The sequence below is a fragment of the Pagrus pagrus genome, assembly GCF_965226575.1.
Source record: "Pagrus pagrus genome assembly, chromosome: 20".
Classification (NCBI taxonomy): domain Eukaryota; kingdom Metazoa; phylum Chordata; class Actinopteri; order Spariformes; family Sparidae; genus Pagrus; species Pagrus pagrus.
The window spans coordinates 489,142-516,549 of record NC_140207.1 but is presented as its reverse complement, the minus strand read 5'-3'; the positions used below and the strand labels follow the sequence as shown (position 1 = coordinate 516,549).

Here is a 27,408-nt window from a genome sequence, read left to right as displayed (position 1 = left end):
CAGACTCATGGCTAGTTTTAGGTTAAGTTAGGAGCTCTGAGAGGATTCTCAGAACCTTAAGGAATACGGGCCCTGATCTTTAACTGGTTCTGGTCTTTAACTGGCTCTAATGGGCTTCCATACTTCTCCCTGTGAGCCTGGTGTGAAGTCTGACAGCTGATTGGCTACCAGTACTCCTTCTACTACCAGTACTCCTTCTACTACCAGTACTCCTTGTACTACCAGTACTCCTTGTACTACCAGTAGTCCTTGTACTACCAGTACTCCTTCTACTACCAGTACTCCTTCTACTACCAGTACTCCTTGTACTACCAGTACTCCTTCTACTACCAGTACTCCTTCTACTACCAGTACTCCTTGTACTACCAGTACTCCTACAGTGGAATATGGCGACACAATCCGTGAGAAAGGGAGGAGAGAGTTTCCAGCGCTGTGTCCAACTGAAGGTCAGCCGACCTCGAGTCAGGTTTGATAGCTGAGTGTGACTCCTGAAGTTGAGTCCCAGCACTCGTCTGGATCTCTTAAAGTCACAACGAACTCTGAGTGCTGAACATGAAGCGTGCTGACTGTGTTGCTGTGGCTCAGCAGAGCTTCTGAAGCTTCTGTCCTGAAGATCATCTGACGTCTGTTTGTTGCTTCAGCACTTCCTGTGTTAAACTGTCAGAGGAGTCCAAACTGAACCGTCGGTTGTAAACAGGCGGATAAATTCACAGTTCAGCTTTTTGTAGCGTTTATCACAGAAGAGGGTTTGACTTCTGTCAGAAGAACATAGAAATCTGACTTTAATCTCAAAATTATGATTTTGTTTCTCAGAATTATGTGATTATTATATTATATATATTAAATTATATGTTTTTTGTTGTGTTTATTTTTTCTCTCTGACATATAAAACATATAAAACTGTGAAAATCCATTGTGTTCAGTTAAAGTCTGAGTTTAGGTTTGTTTGTTTTTTGCATGATTTGTTAAATTATGGATGATTTCTCCTTTTCTCCATCTCTTCTGACAATACACACACACACACACACATTTAAATATATATGAATATAAATATATATAATCTCGCTCTCAGGGTCTTTCACAAATCCATTACTCGAAATGCTTCATGTTCTTATTTCCTGAGTTGCATCTTGTTCTTTCCGAGTCCTGATTATTAAACTATTATTTTATTATTATAATTATTAAACTTCTGTGGTTGTTTCCATCCTCCCTTCATCCCCTCGTCTGTCCTCTCCTCCTCCTCCTCCTCTTCCTCCTCCTCCTCCTCTTCCTCCTCCTCCTCCTCCTCCTCCTCGTCCTCCTCCTCCTCCTCCTCCTCTTCCTCCTCCTCCTCCTCGTCCTCCTCCTCCTCCTCTTCCTCCTCCTCCTCCTCTTCCTCCTCCTCCTCTTCCTCCTCCTCCTCGTCCTCCTCCTCCTCCTCCTGCTGTTAGCAGAACATGACAGTGTTTCACAAAGTCAAGAGATGTAAACCTGTTCTGTATTCAACCCAATAAGAAAAAGCAATAAAGATTATATGAAGGAACGGTGTGTAAATCAGATGCTGTAATGCTTCTGTCTTTCTTCACGCTGCTGTGTGAACATCACTGCAGTCACATTCATCAGGTTGAAGGAGATGACTCGTTTTAAAACGGAAAAACAACCAAAGAAGAAGAAAAACTCTGAAACTCCATTAAAACTTTGCAGAATCAGCTGTCAGCACTTCCTGTCAGCAGTGAACCTGTGGATGTACAGACGACTGTCACTGGATCACTGTGACACTGAAGGAAACTTAAAACATGATGTTTCTCAGGCAGGTTCTGCACATGTGAGGAGAGACTCCTCATCATCTCCTCTGGTGAAGTGTCGTAGTCCACAGAACATCTCTGGAGCTTCACAGTAAAACAGAGTTGCAGCGTTCTGCTGAACATCTGACGTATCTGCAGACTTGATTTAAAACATCAGATGTCTCCACACAGCTCGTCTGCGGCAGCTCGGCCTCCAGGTGTCGGGGCCCCGGGAGCTTCTTTCTCCCAGCAGCGCCCCTGGATCTGATAATACAGGAACTAATGCAGCTCAGCGTTCATCCAGTCATAACGAACATTTAGAAATGTGGAGGATAAAAACAGGCAAATTAAACTTCAACAAATCTGAATTCTACGTTTGTGTTGTTATAAACTGTTTGTACCTTCTGACTGAACCTTCAGCGCCTTTATACAGTTTGTCACATGCAGCTTGATGTTGTATATGAGGGGACACGACATGCTAACTAACGAGCATCATGAGATAATGATGCATCAACTTCTTGGTGTGAAATTCACATAATCTGGTGAATTAAAGGACATGATGTGATCTGAGCTCTTCACTCTGCAGTGGAAGATGATTTTCACTGACTGTCTTTGCTCCACATAAACAGCGACCACGCTTAAAGTTTGACACGTGAAATTTTAGAAGTGAAAACATTTGAATAATCATATTTCCTGCAGCATCAGTGAATCACAGTTTCATGTGTGATCCTGCTGGTTTTCACAGGATGTGATCAACATCAACACAGACACATGAGCTGCTGCTGGAGCTGCTGCTGGAGCTGATGCTGGAGCTGATGCTGGAGCTGATGCTGGAGCTGATGCTGGAGCTGCTCTCTGCCAGCAGACGTCAGCGTCTCCTCTGTTTCCCCTCAGACTGCTTCAGCTGACCTGCTGCTGGGAATAGGCTCGTTGGAGATGAGCCAGGCCTGCGCAGAATCGATCACCGACGACCACCGCACGATGCATGCCGGTTAGATTTGTGTCCGACTTGATCCCGACTTGCTCTGACGTCATTGACGCGCCGGCAACGATAACCTCGCGAGATCAAGGCGCCGCAGTTGCTCTCCACCGACTGCAAGACCTCAGGGCATGATGGGAAACGCCTGGCTGTCGCCTGATCAAAGAGCTGATTGGCTCTTGGTTAGGACTACAAACTCTTAGGACTACAAACTCTTAGTTAGGACTACGTTCAGTCGACAATTCTTATTTTCTGTGTATTGGTTATATTTAATGTTAGATTATATGAATCTCATGTGCAATGAAGGTTTAATCTGTTAACACACATATTTTGTGTGGTTGATATACTGTATATAATTACACATATAAATACATCAATAAATAAAGATTATAAGAAACCTTTGCTGCTTGTCCTCCCCATGTGTAGCCTGTATATGTAGCTGTGAGAACGTTTGGACTGTTAATTCAGAAGTTCAATTTCTTAAATTCAGGGATTGTGTGATTTATAAATGACAGTGTCTTTATATAAATCTACTTTGAAGGCAATTCTTGTTCAATAAATGACTTCCAAGGGCTGAAATCTGCTCAGTCGCTCTGACTCTCACCTCAGTCATAACAGTGGCATCGTTAAACAAATAAAAAGTTATGATGGACACATTTAGACCACAGTGAAAAGTAGTTATCGTTTTAGAAAAATCCACTTTGTATGACCTCAAAACCGTGAACCTAAAAAGTATGATCAATTCATTGGTACAAAGTTTGTGTTTCTATTTGTTACATTTGTGAGATTAAATAGTAAAAATCCCACCACATCCCATCTGCCCATTGAGAGGATTAACACGTGTTGTGCAGACTGCAGGTAGCTACAGGTGGCTCTGACGGGATGTAAATGTTTCTGTGACTTCCTGTATTTTCTCTGACACACACACACACACCTGACACCAGTAAATGGAGAGGGGAGGAGCAGATCGTGTGATCCAGAACCTTAGGATCAGGAAGTGAAAGTGTTTTTCAGTTTTCAGGGACACGACGGAGAATCCAAAGCTCGTGCAGGGTGAGTGTTCATCTAACCTTTTTTATTTCACTGCCGAAGTTTCTGAGTGCATCTTCTCCTTGTGGACTGTAGAGGAAAGAAATGCAGGAACTCAACAGTTTGATTCATATGTGGACACAAAGTTGTGATTGGCTGAATAAAACACAAGTGTAACGCAAGAACACAGGCACAGATATAAAGAGAGCTGACCAAGTGGAGAGCGGCCTGCATTAATTACACTGGCTGTGTCCAAATTCAGGGGCTGCAGCCTTCGCGGTCCACGAGGGCCGCGAGGGCCGGGTCCTTCGGACCGGTCTCTGAAGGCCTCGTCCACCGTTGTTAAATGGGACGGTCCAGCCTTCGGAGTATTTCCTGGTTGGTCACCAGATGTTCCCGCCCCTTACCCTTACGTCACGATTGTGAATGAAGAGATGCATTAAAGTCTGTTTTGGTTCAAAACTATCAAACGTGTACATTTATTTGTGTGTGTACAAAAAATAACGACAAAATGTGTCAAATCTAAATTGAATCATCAACATTACAAAATAAACATGAACCCATTGGTGAATAACAACTATATTTACCATAGCATCACCAGCATCACGTGTTGTAACTGAAAGTTAACATCTGGAGGTTTTATAGTCCCCTGAAGTTTAACATATCTGGCGTTGGATGTTCAGATGAGTAAAAACCGAGTATAAACCCATTACTTAAATTTGAATGTCATGTCTGCGCCACTTGATGTCGCCATTTTCTCTTGCTTCCTCTTCTGTTTCGGGACTGAGCAGCGGCGCGCAAAGGATCTTGGGATATGTGAGGCCGCGAAGGATAGTAGCGATGCGTCCTCCGAAAAGAGGGAAGGCCAGGCTGCGTTTGAAGGAGCCTTTGAATTTGGACACAGCCGCTGTGTACTGCTTTTGTGTGTGTGTGTGTGGCTGTGTCTCAATTCAGGGGCTGCAGCCCTCGAAGGGCGCATTTGAAAGCCAATTACGTCACAACGCCGTGTGAAGGCTGTCCCAATTCAAAGGCTCCTTCACATGCAGCCTTCACTTCCCTCTTTTCGGAGGACGCACCGCTACTATCCTTCACGGCCTCCCATATCCCAAGATCCTTTGCACACCGCTGCTCAGTCCTGAAACAGAAGAGGAAGCAAGAGAAAATGGCGACATCAAGTGGCGCAGACATGACATTCAAATTTAACGTGTAACTAAACCCCCAAACCACTTTTTTCTGCTGAAAACAAATGTATTTGGGTATGAAGTAGTGTTGTTGATGTGTCCTGGTCCAACTCTTGACATTTTAGTCAAAGTATTTCAATTTGGTGTATTTTGTTGTAAAAATGTAAGAGTGACTGCCCCCTATGGGTTGAAACCCGGCTATTACAATCGAATTTTGCTATTGGCTGAGATGGAGGCATGGAGGCAGCTTACATCACGAGCCACCACTGTTGGCCCCGCCCCTCTGTGCTCTGTTGGAGGCTGCACAGAGTGACTGGACGTGTCTTAACTGCTCCTGGAGCCCCGCCCACAATCAAGGCATTTTTTGAATTTCCAGCCCAAATGCACCTCAGCCAAAACCTCGGGGTTTAGTTACACTTTAAGTAATGGGTTTATACTCGGTTTTTAGTCTTTTGAACATCCAACGCCAGATATGTTAAACTTCAGGGGACTATAAAACCTCCAGATGTTAACTTTCAGTTACAACACGTGACGCTGGTGATGCTGTGGTAAATATAGTTGTTATTCACCAATGGGTTCATGTTTATTTTGTAATGTTGATGATTCAATTTAGATTTGACACATTTTGTCATTGATTTTTGTACACACACAAATAAATGTACACGTTTGATAGATTTGAACCAAAACAAACTTTAATGCATCTCTTCATTCACAATCGTGACGTAAGGGTAAGGGGCGGGACATCTGGTGAGGCAACCAGGAAATACTCCGAAGGCTGGACCGTCCCATTTAACAACGGTGGACGAGGCTTTAGGTTCGTTGGAGATGAGCCAGGCCTGCGCAGAATCGATCACTGGCGACCACCGCGCAATGCATGCCGGTTAGATTCGTGTCCGACTTGATCCCGACGTGCTCTGACGTCATGCACGCGCCGGCAACGATAACCTCGCGAGATCAAGGCGCCGCAGTTGCTCTCCACCGACTGCAAGACCTCAGGGCATGATGGGAAACGCCTGGCTGTCGCCTGATCAAAGAGCTGATTGGCTCTTAGTTAGGACTACAAACACTACGTTTTGTCGAAAATCCTAATTTTCTGTGTAATTGTTATATTTAGTGTTAGATTATATGAATCTCATGTTGTGCAATGAAGGTTTAATCTGTTAACAAACATATTGTGTGTGGTTGATAATAATAATAATAATAATAATAATAATAATAATAATAAAGGTTATTTATATAACACTTATCAAAACGAGCAATCAGTGCTTTACAAGGCGGACAAAAAGAACAAAGGATAGAATACAATGCCAGATGCACACATATTCCCATATACTGTATATAATTACACATATAAATACATCAATAAATAAAGATTATAAGAAACCTTTGCTGCTTGTCCTCCCCATGTGTAGCCTGTATATGTAGCTGTGAGAACGTTTGGACTGTTAATTCAGAAGTTCAATTTCTTAAATTCAGGGATTGTGTGATTTATAAATGACAATGGCCGCGTTTCCCAGATTCGTTAAGAAGCTCTTAAGTGCTAAGATCTTCTTAGGAGCGCTCTTAAGAACGCTGTGAAAGAAGGATGTGTTTCCCAGAGTCGCTCTTAGCTTAAGAAGATCTTTCACTAAGAAGGAAATGTAAGATCGAGCTGACCCACTCTTAACAGCCTTCTTAGCGACCACATGCTCAGTGATCAAGCCGCGTCAGGGAAATTTATATCATCCACTTTTCGAAATAATAAAATAATGCTCAATGTTGAAATGCGCTATAGCTGCGGACCACTGGCGCAAGAAACATAGGCTAATAGAAGAAGAAAAAACTTTTTATTGAATTACACGTTTAAGTTTTCCTCACACATCTGCATATATGAGTTTATAGTACTACACATAAAAAAACAACAACCCTGTGGCGTTTCACAGATATCAAGGGAACAGATGTATTAAACTCAGCTGAACCTCATCCAGAGAGGCTTCACCTGCTACTCTACAGTATATAAATGCGTTGCCAAAGTCCGTGTGTGTGAGAAACCATGGCTGCAATACAATACAGCACATTCTCGCTGCGAACCAACAGCGTCGCCGTGCGCGAAGCCAGACGGTTTACATAAATGCATACGTGCGTCAGCACTTCTCCCCACTGGACGTGCTGTCAGACCGGGCTGTCCAGGCAAAGTACCGGCTGCCCCGTGCGGAGATCCAACGGCTGATCACTCTGGTGTCTCCACACATCCCGAGAGCAACCCGCTGCAGTTTTGGCCTCAGCCCGGAGGTGCAGCTCCTGGCTGCGCTGCGTTTTTACGCAGTGGGGAGCTTCCTGGAGGTGGTGGGGGACGGCACCGGCCTCAGCAAGGCATCGGTGTCACGGAGTGTGGCAGCTGTGACACCGGTTCTCCTGCGCCATGCCCGGACCCACATAAAGTTGCCCACCACACGGGACGAGGTCCGCCAGGTCCACCAAGGGTTCCACGCAGTGGCTGGGACCCCCCGGGTGATCGGTGTGGTGGATGGCACCCTCATTCCAATCCACAATCCCTCCCTGGTGGATCTGTATAAAGCACTACGCGGCCATCAACACACCCACACACACGATGCATGCGTAGCCTAATTGCACCTGTGTGGGGGGACCACGGGGCACTGTGTGTGACTTATGCGCTGATAAAGAGGTGGGTGATCGATTTGCCTGGCATCGATTGATTCAGTTTCAGCAGCACCGAGGTGGACAGCTCCCACTAAGAGCTTCTTAAGCAGCTTCTTTGGCTTGATCTTAAGGTTCTCCTAAGAAGGCAGTTAAGAACGCGTCTGGGAAACACCCGCATCTTAGCGCTCCTTCTTAGCCGAACCCTTCTTAAGAGCCTTCTTAAGTCCTTAAGAACGATCGAATCTGGGAAACGCGGCCAATGTCTTTATATAAATCTACTTTGTAGGCAATTCTTGTTCAATAAATGACTTCCAAGGGCTGAAATCTGCCCAGTCGCTCTGACTCTCACCTCAGTCATAACAGTGGCATCGTTAAACAAATAAAAAGTTATGATTGACACATTTAGACCACAGTGAAAAGTAGTTGTCATTTTAGAAAAATCCACTTTGTATGACCTCAAAACCGTGAACCTAAAAAGTACGATCAATTCATTGGTACAAAGTTTGTGTTTCTATTTGTTACATTTGTGAGATTAAATAGTAAAAATCCCACCACATCCCATCTGCCCATTGAGAGGATTAACATTAATTTATGTGCAAAGTGGAAAAGTAGGGGGATCTCTTCTGCTTCAGTTTCATCAGCGATCAAGAACGCATGTGCAGTTTCTTCAGCCATAGCTCTCTGAACGTGTTGTGCACTGCAGGTAGCTACAGGTGGATCTGACAGGATGTAAATGTTTCTGTGACTTCCTGTATTTTCTTTGACGGCGGCTGGAAACTGTCCGACTGGACTGCAGCTTGTTGTCAGCGCCCCCTGCTGCTGCCGCCTGGTCTGGTCCACCTTCCAGGTGAGGCGCAGTTCATCTCCAACGAGCCTATTCAAAGACCTGTCCGAAGGACCCGGCCCTCGTGGACCACAAAGGCCGCGTCACTGAAGGCTGCAGCCCCTGAATTTGGACACAGCCTGTGTGTGAGTGTGAAGGGAGAGCAGGAGATTGTGTGCTACTTCCTGTTTCTCAGTCTCAGCCAGCGCTGCTGTTTTAACTTTCAGAGAGACTGAAGGTCAGAAAATGAGTCATCGTGTGGAGGAAGCAGAGGACACAGCAGAGTCTCCAGTGTCCGGCTGTCTGTCCATGAAGAGTGACTGGTCCAAAGATTATCCTCCAGCCTTCAGAACTGAACCTGGACCCTCAGACACACAGTAGGAGACTGTTTTTACTGTAAGCTGACGTCTGTCCTGTTGAAAGACGACACATTCAGACAAACTCTTTGAAAAGATAAATAATAAAGAAACCTAACTTACAGTGTTTGAGCCCTCATATTAAAATCGTGGTAAATATTTAAACTCTTCAGACTCTTCAAGTTCTTCAGATGTTTGATCCGGTCACGTTTGTCCTCATAATAATTAGTTGGTTTGGCTCTTTGTCTTTGGCTCCAGTGTTAGGACCTACCTGATGGAGGTGGACTTAGTTCATGTGATAAGTGTGTAACATGATGTGAAAAGCATTTGTTCAAATGTTTTGCTCACCTTGATTAACAGTTTGTTTTGAATAGGAGCGTCACCATTCTCCAAATCCTTGTTTAGTGTGAATGCTGCAGCTTTTTCTGCAAAATGTTTCCCATTCATCCTTATGGGGACATTTTCAAATGTCATCCTGCTCCTGCTTCAGCATACGTTCAGCTATAGAAACCGTTCAACTATCAAAATGTTCAGCTTTTTAAGCTCTTTCAGCCTTGTTCTTTTCAACTTTTTCAAATATTCAGCTTTTTAAAAAAAAAAAATAATACGGAAGCAAATGGGAAAATCTTCAAATCCTCTTCAAAACTCATCCACTTTCAACCTCTTCCTCTCCCTCATACTTTGAGCTAGAGACACCATTCCAACTTTAAGAGTCAGAAGACCTTGAACTATTAGGCATGTATTCAGCTTATTAAAATCTTTTACAGTTTTGAAATAATCACAGTTTTAGTTTTAGGGATTTTTAGCTCGTCTTCTGGTTTTATAATGGGTGTGTTCTCGCCTCGCTGCGACATGCTGTGTGTTTTTTCCTCTCCACGCCTGCCAGACTTGACAGTGAGGTCGTGGCTGAATCTTTGATTCCACCTTTGATTTCGATGGTCCAGATCATGACGTTGTTTCAATCCATGTCCGACTCCCAGTGGAGATGGTGACACCTCTAGTCTTGAATGATTAGTAAGTGGACCTCTGAGCTCAGATTGTCTCCACCATACATTATTCCAAAAGGTGGAGAACAAACATCCATGAGCACCACTTATGTAAAAGTTATCAGCAGACGAAGACAAAAGGCAGAAAAATGTCAAACGTGGATTTGGACTTATTCTGTTTCTAGGATGTAATTTAATTTGCATTTCTACCTCGGTTTGATGATTGACAGCAGAGAGTGATGGAAACATGAAGGGAATGCAACCAAGAAACTGTGTAGACCTGAACCAGTGATGCTGCTGCTACATGCTGTGTGTCGTAGCCTGCTGGTCTCATACAATGATTAAGACCACTTCTAGCATCAGTTTAACTCAACCAACACAAGCTGCCCAAAGAGACTGTAAAACAATCAGCTGTCTTCAGATACCGGGCCAGAGCCAAAGCATCTCATCCACAATAACTGCACATGTTGTTCAAGTGCCATCTGAACACAAACTGCTCAAGAAACTCTGATCACACTGTAAAATGAGGCAGCGCTGATCAAATATAATTCAAGAATCTGTTACTAGGACAGCTTTAACATGCACACATGGCCGTCAGAACAGGGACGCTCGGATCAGAACATTCTTGCTTTGGGCCAGACTGTCGTGAAGTCAATGGGAGATTATGGAGAAACACATTAAAACATATCCCAACACATCTACATCATCTGGCTTCTGATGAAGAAATGCCTCCAGAAGATGAAAGAACACTTCAGAGAGACGTGAAGCGGCACGACAGTCTGGACCCAAAGCAAGATTCACTGACCTAATGACCCGTCCTTCTTTATCGGGTCCTTTGCTCTGTTCAGGAAGCCATGATGCAAATATATCTTCACATAGAAAACAGATGTTTGCTGCTATATTATTGTGCTATATTTCATATGTTTAACCTTTAATGGCATGCTTTTATTGTGAAGTAGCTGTAGAAACTGTAGAGTTTGTATGAGCTACAGGCAGGTCACAAAATGTTTGAATGAATGAGTGTTTATTTCGTATGAATGTTAAACATACGGACAAAAAGGATAGGTAAGAAGCCGAGGCTTACGAGGAACCTACCCCTTATTTTTTTGAATGAAAAGGAAAAAAATGTGTCAGACTGACAAGAAACAAAAATACTTGATGAAAGCAGAAGATTTCAAATGATATAAACCAACATATATAAATATAAATTATACAAACAAACATTTTCATTACAGACTGAATGCTGAACAAACAGAACAATAATGACCTCTTATGGTTCCATGTGACCATCTGAGCTTCCACACAGTGTCGGCTGAATCTTGATGTTTTCCAACAACAGTTAACGAATCATTGTAGTTATAAAGACATGTCTTCACAGAGAGACGGAGAGGAGGCATGTTGCTGTGGAGGAGCAGCTGCCCAGCTGTGTGTTGTGTCAGGACGTCCTGAAGGATCCAGTCTCTACCAGCTGTGGACACTGGTTCTGCAGACAGTGCATCACCTCATACTGGGACCAGTCTGCTTCACCAGAACACTCCTCCTGTCCCCTGTGTGGAAAAAGATCCAGAACAAGAGCTGGACTGCAGACAGCCAGTCAGACTACAACTGCACCAAGTAAGACTGTATGATAGATAATCCTACATCAGTCACTTCACTTCAGTGTCAGTGTGAACAGGCAGAGATTCACTGATTCATGTTGTTGTTCAAAGTGTGGATATATCTACTCTGAATATTTGAAGTGGTTTCAGTACCTGTTCTCCTCAGTACTGATGCACCGGTACCAGCTGGGCTTTCTCACTCACTACGTTCACATGATGTTAGCTGTGAAACTCGAACTCTGGCAAACTCGTATGCATACGATGCTACAGAGCAGCGCTAACCGAAGGTGCTGACTCAACACGTTTAGAACCAAAACACAGACCTCCAAAAATAGTTTTGCAAAGTTGGTGACAGCTCCTGTTTCATCATCACTGTCATATCAACACAGTGTGGCCCAGTAGACTGGTGCTGATAAGTGTGTGAACCTGTTGTCAGCTCAGCAGCCATTTGTAATTCTCAGAGCTGCCTCACTCAGAGCCATCAGGCCTCAGGACTCTCAGACAGCAGAGTTTCAGTAGAAAAAGACTTGTCAACGTTTGTTTTTGTCTCCCTTCATTCTCTGTTGCAGTGGATGTTGGTCTGCAGGAGGTTTTAGATGAACATAAGATCAGTCTGAGGAGGAGATGTGAACGTGTGACTGAAGGAAGTGAAACAGGAAGTGATGGAACAGGAAGTGGAACCCTCCTCAACAGGATCTACACTGAGCTCTACATCACAGAGGGACAGAGTGAAGATTTTAATACCCAACATGAGGTTTGGCAGCTAGAGACAGTTTCCAAGATGAAGACCCTCCATGACACTCCAATCAAGTGCAGCGACATCTTTAAAGCCTCACCTGACCAACAGAGACGCATCAGAGTGGTTCTGACCAACGGCGTCGCTGGAGTTGGAAAAACCTTCTCGGTGCAGAAGTTCACTCTGGACTGGGCCGAGGGCTCCGAAAACCAAGATGTCCGTCTGCTGGTTCTGCTCTCGTTCAGGGAGCTGAACCTGGTCAGAGATGAGCAGTACAGTCTTCTCAGGCTGCTCCATGTTTTCCATCCAACATTACAGAAGGTGACAGCAGAGAAGCTCGCTGGCTGTAAACTTCTGTTCATCTTTGACGGCCTGGATGAAAGCAGACTTTCACTGGATTTCAAGAACCATGAGGTCGTGTCTGATGTCACACAGAAGTCATCAGTCAGCGCGCTGCTGACAAACCTCATCGAGGGGAAGCTGCTTCCCTCGGCTCTCGTCTGGATAACTTCCAGACCTGCAGCAGCCAATCAGATCCCTCCTTCATGTGTTGACAGGGTAACAGAAGTACGAGGCTTCACTGACGCCCAGAAGGAGGAGTACTTCAGGAGGAGGTTCAGTGATGAAGATCTGTCCAGCAGAATCATCTCACACATCAAGACCTCCAGGAGCCTCCACATCATGTGTCTGATCCCAGTCTTCTGCTGGATCACTGCTACAGTTCTGGAGCACATGTTGACTACAGACCAGAGAGGAGAGCTGCCCAAGACCCTGACTGACATGTACTCACACTTCCTGCTGGTTCAGACAAAGAGGAAGAAGCAGAAGTACAATGAGGGACGTGAGACGAGTCCACAGGAGCTGACGGCGGCTGACAGGGAAGTTCTTCTGAAGCTGGGGAGGCTGGCGTTTGAACATCTGGAGGATGGAAACATCATGTTCTACCAAGAAGACCTGGAGCAGTGTGGTCTTAATGTCACAGAGGCCTCGGTGTACTCAGGAGTTTGTACAGAGATCTTCAGAAGAGAGAGTGTGATCTTCCAGAAAACAGTCTACTGCTTTGTTCATCTGAGCGTTCAGGAGTTTCTGGCTGCAGTCTACATGTTCCACTGTCACACCAACAGGAACACAGAGGTCCTGGAGGCTTTTCTGGACAAAAAACAAGTTAAATCATCACTGGATGTCTTCCTGAACAGAGTAATGACGAAATCCCTCATCAGTAAAAATGGCCACCTGGACCTGTTTGTTCGCTTCCTTCATGGCCTCTCTCTGGAGTCCAACCAGAGACTCTTAGGAGGCCTGCTGGGTCAGACAGACAACGGTCCAGAAACCATCCAGAGAGCCATCAACAACCTGAAGAAGATGAAGAAGAAGAAGTCGACAGAAGTCTCTCCTGACAGAAGCATCAACATCTTCCACTGTCTGATGGAGATGAACGACCACTCAGTTCATCAGGAGATCCAAGAGTTCCTGAAGTCAGAGAACAGATCAAAGAAGAAACTCTCTGAGATCCACTGCTCAGCTCTGGCCTACATGCTGCAGATGTCAGAGGAGGTTCTGGATGAGTTGGACCTGAAGAAGTACAACACATCAGATGAAGGACGACAGAGACTGATCCCAGCTGTGAGGAACTGCAGGAAGGCTGAGTGAGTCCAGATGTGATTATCATTGTGTGTTTATTACATTATAAAACTATGTTGAGCTGACGTCATCAGTATTAAAGATCCACACGTTACACACATGCACATCTAAAAGTTCAGCTCTATAAAAGTCAAACAAGTCAAACTTTTTGAAATATTAGTTCTGTTTGTGTTTTGCACTTTAAATATCTAAAAGAAAAAAGTATCTTCTCTCATCTTCTAACTGTCTTCAAGTGACAAAGAGCTGAAACATGTTGTTACAGTCATTTTATCACAACAGTCTCATTGTTACAGTGGAGAGAGTTTCTGCACTTTGTTTCTATAATGTGTCTGTTTATTGTTCTTATTATATACAGACACACAGACATGTGATATCTGTGATCTGCTGGATCTGTGAGGGTTGAGGTTTTTAGTCAGACTCAAAATGCAGAGACTTGAGATAGAGATGGATTCAAAGGTGATATATTGAGGTAAACAAGTTGGTGCTGGGAGGACGGGCAGGATGGGCGATGGAGAGAGTCCAGGCAGATGGGTGAAGCTGCGAGCTGAGCTGAGAGACGCTGAGGATCTGCACACGTGGAGAGGGAAGAACAGGAATGAGATGACATCTAGCCGTAGAAAAAACACTGGAGCACAAAACACGTAGTCAACAAAACACTAGATGACGCTGAGATAATGTACTGAGGTTTAGCAAGAGCACAGGTATAATCACCATGACGGGACAATCTGAGTGGTGAAGAGACCAGGGTGTTATAGCCGGAAGGATGAAGGACTGATCTGTCTGTTTAACATGTCTATTATTATTGCTTGATCTGAGAGGATGTCAATCGAGGACATGTTCCCTCTTGAAAAGCAAAACAATCTCCCTCTCCATTCTCATTGAATAAAAGGAGAAACTTTACATTGTTTACTTCCTTATAATCAATTTATTTCCTCATGTGTTTCTACATTATAAATGAGTTTGATTCATCAACACTGAGGACACTCTCTCTGTCTCTCTGGTAGTATTTGAATGGACTGGTCTGTAAACTGGTAAACTCCAGAGCTATCACACATTCAGCTCCTGGGACAACATCAGGGTTCATCCTGCCAGTGAAGGAGAACTCAGCAGGTTCAGTTCAGTGGAGAGATGTTATCATCACCAGCTACAAGAAGAAATGATGTCGTTAAACAGCTGAACTCCGCTGTAGTAAAACTATTCACTATGAAATTATAATAAAACAATCTTTGATGAAAAGCACAGTGATATTAAAAGATGCATAGACTACAAACAAGCACATGACTGAGGTCAATACAGACAAGTGCTGTTACAGCCTGCAGTGGACATCATGTTAAATAAAGTTTAATCACCTTGTTTGGGAGACACTTTGGTCTAAAGCTGCCATTGAGGGATCATTAGTTTGCTCAAGGACACTTTGACATGTGGACAGGAGGAGCTCAAGTTTCAAACCACAAACCTTGTGATCAATGACTGACCAGCTCAGGCTGAACAACTGACCAGCTGAGCTGCAGCCAAATGTGTTGATGTCCGTTTTTAGATAAAGTCTCAGATTTTATTTGACCTTCAGTTTTATTTTCTGTCATCACAGACTTTCTGACTGTGGACTCTCAGAGACTCACTGTGAAGTCGTGGCCTCAGCTTTGAAGTCCAACCCCTCCCATCTGAGAGAGCTGGACCTGAGTATCAACAGTCTGAAGGATTCAGGAGTGAAGCTGTTGTGTGAAGGACTGAAGAGTCCAAACTGTAAACTGGAGAAACTGAGGTCAGTTCATGTATTTTTCTCTTGTGCAGTGTTTATCTACCTAATTTAAATCCACAACAGAACTTTTAAATATCCTTTACTCTTCTTGTTGTCTGTGTTTGTCTGAACACAACTCACAACAGCGCTTTCTTTAGTCTGTCAGCAGAATTCAGTCTGGACTCTAACTGGACTCATGTTGTTCTGGATACTGTAGTGTTGGGTCAGGTGTTAAAGAGGGTGCAGAGTTCAGCAGCATGTTGATGATATGTGTTGACATGAATGTGGTGACATTTAGATGATGTCTGTAGAAGGCTGACATTACAACATGATGATCCACAATAACAAAGTCACTCAATCATTTTAGGATAAAGCTCATTGATGAGGACACAGTAATGTTGAACTGCACATTAAATAACTGAACACTGATGGAATATAAACAGATCTTTATCACATCATTTATTCTTTATTCAGATTGAGTGGCTGCAGTTTGTCAGAGATCAGCTGTGCTTCTCTGGCCTCAGCTCTGAAGTCCAACCCCTCCCATCTGAGACTGCTGAACCTGAGTTTCAACAAGCTGCAGGATTCAGGAGTGAAGCTGCTGTGTGATTTTCTGCAGAGTCCACACTGTAGACTGAAGACTCTGGGGTCAGACACCATTTTTTTATTTCTGTGCTCAGATTAATATGATGTTAAAGTTGTGATTACACTAAACTACAGACATAAGGCTGATATTATACAGATCCACACTGAGTATCTTAATGCTAAAGTCCACTTCTTCTTCTGTAGTTTAGTCTGTTGTCTGTGGCAGAACAATGTTGAGCTGCACATTTAAAACCTTCATATAACAAGAAAAGTCTATCCTGGATAATTCACTGTGAACCTCTGAAACTCTTGGTTGTCATCTTATATTCCATATCATGTTTTTTAAGAAAGTGATAATAAAATACATAAACACATTTAATAGATAAGTTATCTCTGTTTCAATGAACAGACAACAAAAAATATTCAGTGTTTTCTTTTTCCATCACTTTTATAAAACTATGTGATACTCACACTAGTTAGAACTGAAGATACTTTGATTTTATGGATTTACTTTTATTCACATTGTCCTAAATTCATCCTGACATGTTTGTCATCTTTATAAACTTTGTGATGTTAGGTTGAATCTTAAATCAGTTTCTGAGGGTTTTTCTTTGTGTCTGGCTGCACAACATGAGTTTGTATAGATGGAGCCTCTGGTGGAGCTGCAGAGTTTAAGAGGTGGAGTCACTACATCTTTATTGAAGCAGCAGCACGTTGTCATTAATATTAATGAGAGCTCTGTTTCACTTTGTGTGTTTAAACACCTGAACCCAACAGGATGTAGGTTCAACACTGTCAAAGTTGACATTTTCTAAACTTCTTCATTCTGAACCTTCTTCAGCTCTGAACAGATTATTAAACACTGAATGATTTCAAGCAGGAACATTGTCTTCTAAACCTACATCATTTATTCTTTATTCAGATTGATGAGCTGCAGTTTGTCAAAGATCAGCTGTGCTTCTCTGGCCTCAGCTCTGAAGTCCAACCCCTCCCATCTGAGACTGCTGTGGCTGAGTTACAACAACCTGCAGGATTCAGGAGTGAAGCTGCTGTGTGATTTTCTTCAGAGTCCACACTGTAGACTGGAGACTCTGAGGTCAGACACCATTTTTTACTTCTGTGTTCAGATTAATATGACGTGAAAGTTGTGGTGACTCTAAACTGCAGACGTCACTGTGAAAAGAAAGTGTTGGATCTTTTGAGAAAAGGAGGTTGGAAGATGTTTAAACTGCTTTGGACAAAAGACACATGAATGTGATGTCATCTGCTCGTGTGGGTTGAATGAAACTCTGAAGACAAACTTTAGTAACATTTCAAATATTACTCTGCTGACATTAGTGTAAAGTTACTTATTACAGTTACTTCAGAGATGCAGCTGTTGTTTTCACATGTTTGTATCCAGTTTTAATATTTCATGTGAAACCATAGTTAATACTTTCAAACCTTTATTTCCAACTTTTAAATCTTGGTTTAATGTCATCAGTTTTGAAGGGGCTTTGATTTTATGCTGATCCACACTGAGCATCTTGTTGAGCTTCATATTTAAAACTAATTTAATAACCACATTAATAATTCACCACTGGTTGATTCTCTCTTCATCATCAGATTTACATCTTTTCCTTCATGTTACTTTGAACCCTCCTGTTGTGTTCTTCATGTTCATTAATTCTGTGTTCCTGGTTCAATATGACCGGCCCATTACAGCAGATTATACATTTATAATAATACATATATTATCACGTAGATCTTCTTGTCAGCTTGAGGTCTTGTGAACATTACACGTTTTAACTTTAATCTGATATTTATTGCCTGTAGGTCTCATTGACCTGAGCTCATACACCTCAGTTTTTAATAAAACAAAGCATAATGTATGAATTATTTTGACTGTAACAAATGAAACATATTGTGTTATTTATCACAAACTACTTTGTGTCAAACTTTAACAACAACATTTGTTTTGAAACCATTTAAAACACTGATTGTAGTCTCATCCTGTCAGTGGACATTACAGGTGTACAAGTGTTAAATAAAACATCCAAAATATACTTATGTGTATAATAATAGTAATGTATAAATGTATAAAATATTGTTATTATAATGCTTTTAACGTAGATGTCACTTTTCAAGGTAGTCAAAGACGCTTCACAAAGAAACCAACAAAACGACCTGACAGAATCAATTTATTGTGTGATCAGAAGCCCTGTGTGGACGAAGTCATTGAACGTTACATCATCACATTAAATGAACGACATTTTTCATGAAACACTCAGAACAGAACAGGAAGTTAATAAAAACATGAAGATATTGTTTTTCCTGTCAGACAAGAACAAACACATGAACACAAAACACTTGTTCCAAACCGTTCTGATGATATGTTACGTTTATACTGACTGAAATATTTAAAGTCAAGATGACAGGACTTTCTTCAACAGTAGAGTTGAATCTTAAATCAGTTTCTGAGGGTTTTTCTTTGTGTCTGGCTGCACAACATGAGTTTGTATAGATGGAGCCTCTGGTGGAGCTGCAGAGTTTAAGAGGTGGAGTCACTACGTCTTTATTGAAGCAGCAGCACGTTGTCATTAATATTAATGAGAGCTCTGTTTCACTTTGTGTGTTTGACAGTGTTGAACCTGCATCCTGTTGGGTTCAGGTGTTTGAAGTTTACATTTTCTAAACTTCTTCATTCTGAACCTTCTTCAACTCTGAACAGATTATTAAACACTGAATGATTTCAAGCAGGAACATTGTCTTCTAAACCTACATCATTTATTCTTTATTCAGATTGTGGAGCTGCAGTTTGTCAGAGATCAGCTGTGCTTCTCTGGCCTCAGCTCTGAAGTCCAACCCCTCCCATCTGAGAGAGCTGGACCTGAGGGGAAACAACCTGCAGGATTCAGGAGTGAAGCTGCTGTGTGATCTGAAGGAGAGTCCAGACTGTAGACTGGAAACTCTGGGGTCAGACACTGTTGTAAAAGTTGTGACATTATACTGCAGACATAAGGCTGATATTATACTGATCATTAAGTGTCTTAATCAGGGATCCAATAGGTCCTTGACATCCTTGAATGTTATTGAAAATAGAGATAAATTGATTCATTGAAAATGCTTAAATGTATATATTTTGTGTAAGAACAGAAACTGAAGGTTTCTGTTGTTTTTTTGTCCACGCTGCAGACTGGAGACTGTGAGGATTGTGGTGAGGAGCAGTCAGTGTCTGTTGATGAGCCCTTTTGTTGGTCTCAGAGGTTTTACTTCTTAAAAAACAGTGAGCATCTTCAGTCGGCAACAGTTGAAGGTTTGACAGTAGACTGGAGCTTTATTCGATCAGGCTGATCACTGAAGTCACACTGTCAGAAACTGATCTCCATCAGTGGCTCGTCCATCAGCTGACCAGTATCATCCAATCATATTCATACAGGTGTACAGTGTTTGAGTTCAGGGGATTAGTTCTCCTTGTCACTGCTCAGATTCATTGAGAGCAACAGCACAACTGTTTCTGACTAATTTAACTGAATGACTTTTGACTATAAACGATCACTTCTTTAATGTAAGTGTATCTGAAATGTATTGGTATACATACGTCTAGTTTTCCAGGTGTTGGCGGTTCAACTGTCACAAAGACTGGAGTCCAGAAGATGAGGAGGTTGGAGGAAGATGAGCACAGATCAGAGTCTTCAGGATCCAGCTGTGACGAGTCTAAAGAAAGACCTCCAGACCTCAGTGATGAACCTGGACCCTCACACTTAAAGTAAGAAACTGTTTCTACTGTAAACTGAGTTTACACCAAGAAATACAATCCAGTATCGTACCTTACTGTGATCATTAAATCACTTCATTTCGTCAGGTAATATTATTGACGGCTTGCGTTTTTACCTCCACCAAGGAGTAGAAGTAAAGTCCATTTCCCCTCCAGCTCCAGTCAGCAGTCAACATTACAGAACAGAACCACCCGACAGTGGAGGTCACCTCCGGATCACTGCTGCAGTCAGGCTGATAAACAGGAGTGAAGATAAATCCACAAGTTCAACAGTAACTCTGAGCTCTGCTCCCGTCGGATCAGAGCAGAATCTGATGTTACTCTACTGTAGGTGTTTATTCCTCCAGGCGGTCTGGATCAGCACCAACTCTCCTCCAGAGCTGGAGGCTCTTGAGCAGCTGAGCCCTCCACACACAACAGTCAACAAAGCCCTGTGACAAACAGACATGTTTTGTTAAAAAACTTTGTGTATTCCCGTCTGTCACGTCGCCCAGGACGAATGAACGTGAATTTGCATCTGTTCCCGTTGACTTTACATTGACTTTGTTTGTAATCTCAACAGCCGAAAATCACTTTTCCGTAGGAACACACAATAACACCTGTTACACATCATGTTAGAATAGTCATTGTGAGCATGTTAGCATACAGATGTTGGCATTTAGCTCATAGCACCACTGTAAAGCCTCATATCATGACTGCAGCCTCTCAGTCAGAGAAGCCAGTCTGGAGTCTCCTCTCAGGCTCCGATCACACAGTGACACAGTGGGACACAATGGATAAGAGCTGGGCTGCAATTGGCCGTTATTGAAGCCCACCTCTCCAGACGACTCCCTGTTTCATGTGACTGTACTCAGAGCTGGATGGAAAATCATGAGGACTCATCAAATCAATTGAGCTTTATTCATACAGCCCCAAATCACAATCACCTCAGTGGGCTTTACAATCTGTACAGTCAATCATCATCCTCTGTCCTCAGACCCTCGATTCAAGTGAGGAAAAACTTCCTAAATAAAAAATAAAAAAAGATTTAAGAAACCCCAGAAGAGCCACACAGGAGGATCCCTCTCCCAGGACAGACGGACATGCAGTAGAACAACTAAATCACAGAGATATCAGATTTCATTGACACAATATGTGATACTAGTAGATTATATAGAATATATGTGAAGAATGTGGATCCATGAGGATGACTGAGCAGGCCGAGGCCACGTGACCTCCAGTCCACCATGGTGACCTGGAGCCACACAAGATAATTAGCAAAAAATATCAGAATGTAAAAAGATCAAGACTTTACAAAAGTACAGATATAATCACCAGCGTGTGGTTTAGTGAAGAGAAGGACACTAACTGAGTCTGATCATTTGACTGTTCATGAGAGATAACTGCTGTATCTGTGTTTCCTCCTGCAGGGTGGACGACAGAGAAAGCAGAGCTACACCTGACACACATGAAGGATGTGAGTTAAAGGTCTTGATTAACCTTGTTGTTGAAGGTTTATTATTGTTGGTCACCAGTGTGTCCAAAGTGAGTTTTAGTTTGATGTCTTCTTGTCCCCATCCGATGTCTCTAATCACCCAGCAGATCCGTCCACATCAAAGACAGACCTGGATGTGTCTGAGGACAGCAGAGAGGAGATCGAGGATGAAGAGGATCAGCTGTGTCCTGATGATCCACAGAGGTTGAAGCAGCAGCATCAGCTTGTGTGTCGAGAGCTTCTGAATACAAATGTCAGTGTTTCACTTTAACATTTTATTCATCTGTCAGTGATCAGACTCAGGTTTCCTAGTTTTACCCCCTCCAGGTTTAATGTTTCTGACCTTCTACATACTACTGATATTAAACTACTAGCTGCTGTCCAACGTGGTCCTGCAGGCTTCACTTCACTTCACTTCACTTCACTGTCTCTCATGACAAGAGATGATGAAGTGATGAATAATTAACACAGAATGCATGTAGAATAGAAAGTGAAGCAGTCACCTGGACATTACTGGAGAGTTCAGTGGTCAGTTTCTGCTCCCATCTCAGTGTGTTCTCATGAACTCTTTTTAAATTTCAGGAGAAGTTAAGTTTCACACCTGAACAGCTGACTGAGTCTGGAAAGACTTCATACAGGTAACTAAAACATGAAATACAGAATTCCTCAGCCTCGTCAACTCCTTTCACTTTAACTCAAAGTCTCCTTTCTTCAGTTTAGCTCATTTCACTGAAGGCGCTGGTTTTCTTCATCACTGATCTTCTGATTGTCCTCTACAAGTACTTCATTAATGAATAATTAGTGTTTTTATTACTTCTCTCAAGACTAAAGCCAGATAGTTTTTTTCAGTATTCAGCAGACAGATTGCAGCAGGTTTCTCTCAGAAGCTTCTTTCAGAGTTCACTGGCTGCCAACCTTCAGTCTATTTTGTGCAAAGTGGGGATTTCAGCTATTTTCATGGCAGGGCCAAACAGAGGGCAAAAACAAAGAGCTCCAGCAGAAGCACAGCAGCAAAGATCAACCTAAGAGCTTTGGAAACCGATCTTTGGACTTCTTGTTTTAGTTTTCTGTCAAGGGGGCGGTGATTATGATTGAATACATTGTGATCTCGTTGATCTGCTCTGTACATGCGACATCTATTGCACGTCTGTCCGTCCTGGGAGAGGGATCCCTCCTCTGTGGCTCTCCCTGAGGTTTCTTCCACATTTTTTTCCCTGTTAAAAGGGCCTTTTTTTTGGGGCAAGTTTTTCCTCACTCGAATCGAGGGTCGAAGGACAGAGGGTGTCGTCTCTGTACAGATTGTAAAGCCCTCTGAGGCAAACTGTGATTTGTGAATTTGGGCTATACAAATAAAATTTGATTTGATTTGATTTGATTTGGTGTCCAATGTCAACAAAGCCAAACGTTACTCCACCCATACCGAATCTCTCTGGTCTTAACTCTCTCTCACATGTTATACAAAGCTATATTCACATGTTTTGCATCATTAGCTCCTAAAAGAGTCCAGACACCCCAGTTCAGGTCTTTTCCAGGTTGGCAGACGTGTGAAAATCCTCCTGTCAGTTCAGTGTTTGTTCAAATATCAGAGTTAATCAATTATCAAGTTTCCTATATTCTTTATATTCTGACTTCAACATATCAGGTACTGTACATTTAATTCTTCATTACAAACTCAGTTCCTTTGTTTCCTGTGTGAGTCATGATGAAATCCAGAGACGGCAGTCTGGACTGTGGGACTGGAGAATTGCAGTGAATTCCTGTCAGATCAGTTGTTGGTTGACGTGCAGTTTGAGTTCACAATGATGAATGATCAGTGATCTGTCTGCTGGATGATTGGATCCACAGGTTGAAGGAAGATTAGATTAAAACATGTCAAACACGATGTAGAAGGTGACTGAAAACACAGAGTGTCTGCACGTCTGAACTCAACACATCGTTGGACCGACAGGCTGAGAACTTGTTGTAACCGGCCCTTCTGTGTCCTGCAGCTTCAGGTGTCCTGGTCCAGGTGTGTTCCAGTGTGCTCTGACTGAACTGGTGTTTGTTGTGGCTCAGGAGGCGGAGCTGCTGTACAGGACTGTCCAATGGGATGAGAGCCTCCTCCAATCAGCTGGCAAGATCGCTGCAGGGATGTTGTTTGACATCAAGTGTTCAGAGGATGCTGCTGTCTGTCAGCTCCACCTGCCACACTGTGAAACAAAGGATGGTAAACACATGGCAGTCTTCAATGTCACACAATGAATTAATAAAAATACAATGATTTGTTTCACTGTAATTTGTTAGGTAGAGATGAACCTGTGTGAGCTGTGAAACAAAAGTCTAACAGCTCTTTGCTTCCACAGCGCTACTCTTCGATGGCCTGCTGTCTGTCGTTCACATCACTGATGATGGGATGAGCGTCCTGGAGCCGCTGGAGATTACAGACACTCATGTGGTTGTGAAGGTCCCTCACCTCTCTGCCTTTGGTCTGGTCTGGGATTTCATTAAAAGGTTTCTGAACATCTCAGTGCCAATAGGTGGCCAAGTTCTGCTCTTCCTCCGACCTCCACACATAGGGCACCCAGTACTCGATGTATTTCTGCTGCAGGACAACATCCCTCTAAACGAGGTAAAACCATCTGTCATATGCTTTAACTGTCAGTTTAGATCCACAGTTGTATAATTTGTCTTTCTCGTCAACACCATTATTTCATCTGGTTGTAAGATGTGACGTGATCAACTCCAGCAAAATGAAAGCCGCAAATTGGAGTTGAAAGAACCTTAATTTGTTTCATACTGTATTATTGAAGAGATGTCATCGCACTTCTTATACAGTCAACTTTTGTTTTGAATGATAGGCTCTAAATGCCAAATATATCACAAGCAATATATGATGATGAGATACTGGAGGGATTCCTGTGACCAGCAACACCCTGAAATGGTGACGTCCATTCATTCATCCAGCCACACTTCAGTGGATCTGTAGAGAGGCAGAAAAAGGAAACATCTTCCAAACAAAATGCCTGATTCTGTTCTGGTTAAAAAAGAGTGGGAGAGAGCGTCCGGAAGTCAAATGATGAACATGAACACTGGTCTGAAGTCCTTATTAGTGCACAACTACATTTTATAAATCCTGTCTTTTCTTTAGTCTTTTAACATCATGAAGACACAAACTCTGTTTTATTTGTTGTGATGGATTTGTTCTCTGCAGTGCTGTTGAATCATTGATTCAAGGCTTTTATTGATTTAGTGATATAATTATGTCTGGGTTTTTATTGTAATGTGTAAAACACTTAGATCAACATTTGTTGTTAAAATCGAATAAAATGGATTTGAGTTTCTGAGCAGAAACTTATAATAAAAATGTCCTGTTGCTGAAGGTTGCCACTAAACAAGAGGACGCTGTGAACATCAAGATCTCTTCTGACTGTGATCTCAGCTTTGGTCAAAGCTACAGTGTCCACTGTGAACCTGAGGGCTTCACAATCCAGCCTGAGGTGAGTCGAGTCACTTCTACACTTGTGATGATTACAAACAGAATTATCAGGACCACAGTTTGGGCTGCATGTTAAAACATCACAATTCAGAAATACCAGATAAACATTTTTACAACAGGTCTAAAAATGTTGCCTCTGGTTTTCAGTGGGCACCATTTCGCTTTAAGCATGGACCAAATTTCTTTCCAACGTTTGAACTTTTCCTGACGACAAACCCAAAGAAAGTGACTCTGACGGTCCGGGACCAAGAGAAGAAAGAAGTCTGGAAACGTGACGTGCCTCTGACAGGTAAAGGCTTCACTGTCCTGCAGCAGCTCTCCGCCTGATGTCAGGGTCTGGAGGAGTGGCAGTTTCTAATAGGTGTGTCAAAATCAATAAATAGTAACTGTGACCATCAGGTAGACGTAGACTGACTGAATCTGTCTCACCACATCAGTATGAACCCAAAACAAAGAGGTTTCTCTGTGATCTGACTCAATAATTGGATCAGAAGACACTGAAGTCATACAGCTCTGTGTGTCTGCAAACAGCCACGACTACTGATGATTATCCTCCATCAATGTTCATGAATCATGATTAATGAATCTGGTTCTGCTCGAGGTTTCTGCCTGTTAAAGGCAGTTTTTTCTCTCCACTGTCTCTAAGTGTTCATTGGGGAAATGTTGTGTCCCTGTAAATAAATGAGTCAAGGAGTTTGGTTTAGACCTGCTCAGTTTGGAAAGTGTCATGAGATGAGTTCTGTTGTGACTTGGTGCTGTACAAATAAAGATTGATTGATGATGAATGTGTGCACATCAGCGACGTTAACGTTATGACGTCAGTGTGATTGTCAACACTGATAGACTTTCAGGACACAGAGTAGAAAGCGTGTTCGCATCATTCACGCCGCCTGGAGAGAATAAACATGAATTTGCCTCTTTTCATTGACTTTGTATGAAAACTAGATGTGCAAATAATTCACCTCGCGTTTGGTCTGAACGCACTAAACCGTAGGAACAACATACAAACGTGTGAGATTTTGGACCAAGGTGTTACTTAGCACTCTCTACCACCATTATCAAAAACCCCAAATGAGGGAATAGCTTGAAAAATTGTAGAATCAGTGCCAGAAGCACTGAAGAGGTGGTGAGCACTTTATTAATACACTTGAAATCACTTTATTCCCTTTAAATCAATGTTCAAACGTGATTCTTCGTTATTAAAAAAGTCTTTTTTCTGGTTGTCTTCCAGGTTTAGGATGGGAAACTCCACAGAGGAAACCAGAGGACAGGGTCCCAGCAGAGGACAGGCTGCTCTCCATTAGGACAGAGTTTGTAAGCCGAGTGTCTGGACCTGTTCTGAACCAGCTCCTGGATAAACTTCTTCAGCGTGGCGTTATCACATATAATGAACTGCAGTCAATCAGAAGTGTCAGAGTCCCAGCAGATAGAGCTCGAGACGTGATTGACACGGTGCAGAGAAAGGGACGTGAAGCCAGCTCAGTCCTGATCGCTGCTCTCTGTGAGGAGGATCATCTCCTCTCCAGACAGCTCAACTTAAGCTGAAGCTAAATCAAGATGATGGTGAATGTGTCAGCTGGCTGTTTCAGTCTCACACTACGTATTGTAACATTTAAATGATATAAAAGTTTTGTTGTGTTGTTTTAATAAGTGGACTTTGACAGCGTCACACTGACGGATCAACACTTGGACTGCACTGATTGGATGTTGAGCAGGAAAACGATCCCATTCAGAGGTCGTGTCTGCAACTCTGAGACTGACAGATGCTGACGCTGTTTTTAAATGAGACGTCAGATGAAACACAGAACTGCTCTCAGTCAAATGTGCTCAATGTGAACTTTTAAAGCCGATGAAAAGAGAATAATCAGATCTTTGTGTCTTGTTTTGTAATGTGATACGTTTGTGCTCCAACAGTGGCTGTCGGTGCGTTTTACTGGGTTCAAACCACTTTGTTCTCTAATGGTTTCTTGTTTCCTTTGAGTATTCAGACGGCTGAACATCCGTCCATATGTGACAGTGATCTACTGCTATAACACGCACATCATGAACAGCTGGCCTCGATCTCTGTGCAAAACAAAAGCACCAACCAGCATCAGTGAACTGTGAATCCTGGAAACAAACAGAAACACAGAGAGCGCAACCTGAAGCAGACCAGGGCTCAACTGAGAGCAGCAGAAACATCTGGAGAGGAGTTTAATGTGGAGGAGACAGCAGCAGTCGCACTGCTGTTCTCTGGTTCAGCCACTAGATGGAGGCACAGCTTCACTGATGGATGAAGAAGATGGAGCTGCAGCATCAGGCAGAAAGACAAACACGTTTTTACATTTAGTCTTCAACAGGTTTAGTTGTTGTTCAGCTGAACAGAAGAATCCAGGAGAGCAGCAGGTGTCGTGAGGAGAGGCTGACTGAAGGCTTCCTGTTTCTCACAATCAATGTTTCAATCGATCAGCTGCTAATCGATTCATATCATTCATGTGTTGATTGGTTTTGTGTTCTGCTTTTACACTAATTATTTCTCAGTGGCTGAAGAAGCTCTGTGGTGTGACGGACCACGACAGTAACAAAACTAACAGTAATCAAGCTTTTCATTCATTTATAGCTACATTAATACACTGATTTACAAATGAATGTATTAATCTATGAATTA

At 42.7% G+C, this 27,408-nt stretch overlaps 2 protein-coding genes across 3 annotated transcripts in view; both read left to right on the top strand.

The window, feature by feature from the left end:
* The window catches only part of LOC311249794 (NLR family CARD domain-containing protein 3-like), a gene marked incomplete at both ends in the record, with an annotated part of 20,447 nt that extends 1,002 nt beyond the window's left edge, over positions 1–19,445 (top strand). Inside the window, 9 exons of the mRNA XM_084341110.1 lie at positions 247–401; positions 8,643–8,792; positions 11,136–11,371; positions 11,925–13,737; positions 15,321–15,494; positions 15,945–16,118; positions 16,978–17,151; positions 18,837–19,010; positions 19,427–19,445. Of these exons, the coding sequence (XP_084197236.1) occupies positions 247–401; positions 8,643–8,792; positions 11,136–11,371; positions 11,925–13,737; positions 15,321–15,494; positions 15,945–16,118; positions 16,978–17,151; positions 18,837–19,010; positions 19,427–19,445 (3,069 nt within the window). The remainder of the gene's footprint in view (positions 1–246; positions 402–8,642; positions 8,793–11,135; positions 11,372–11,924; positions 13,738–15,320; positions 15,495–15,944; positions 16,119–16,977; positions 17,152–18,836; positions 19,011–19,426) is intronic.
* Positions 19,234–27,408, top strand: LOC311249625 (caspase recruitment domain-containing protein 8-like). 2 transcript variants are annotated; one of them, XM_084340817.1, is made up of 11 exons: positions 19,234–19,251; positions 19,642–19,803; positions 21,222–21,268; positions 21,394–21,539; positions 21,869–21,924; positions 23,275–23,492; positions 23,629–23,894; positions 24,124–24,206; positions 24,646–24,762; positions 24,909–25,050; positions 25,993–27,408. In XM_084340817.1, the coding sequence occupies exons 2-8, from the start codon at positions 19,691–19,693 to the stop codon at positions 24,157–24,159; spliced, it is 882 nt and encodes a 293-aa protein (XP_084196943.1). In that variant the 5' UTR covers positions 19,234–19,251; positions 19,642–19,690; the 3' UTR covers positions 24,160–24,206; positions 24,646–24,762; positions 24,909–25,050; positions 25,993–27,408. The 2 variants fall into 2 exon arrangements, with proteins under 2 accessions (XP_084196943.1, XP_084196942.1); XM_084340816.1 differs by having other exon boundaries at positions 21,391–21,539.

Bases quoted from the DNA above. Each gene is read 5' to 3' on its own strand.
- LOC311249625 (XM_084340816.1), top strand. From the start codon at position 19,691: ATGAGGAGGTTGGAGGAAGATGAGCACAGATCAGAGTCTTCAGGATCC. The intron at 21,269-21,390 runs GTGAGTTAAAGG...CTAATCACCCAG, and splicing joins ACCTGACACACATGAAGGAT to CAGATCCGTCCACATCAAAG. The intron at 23,895-24,123 runs GTAAAACCATCT...TTTGAATGATAG, and splicing joins ACAACATCCCTCTAAACGAG to GCTCTAAATGCCAAATATAT.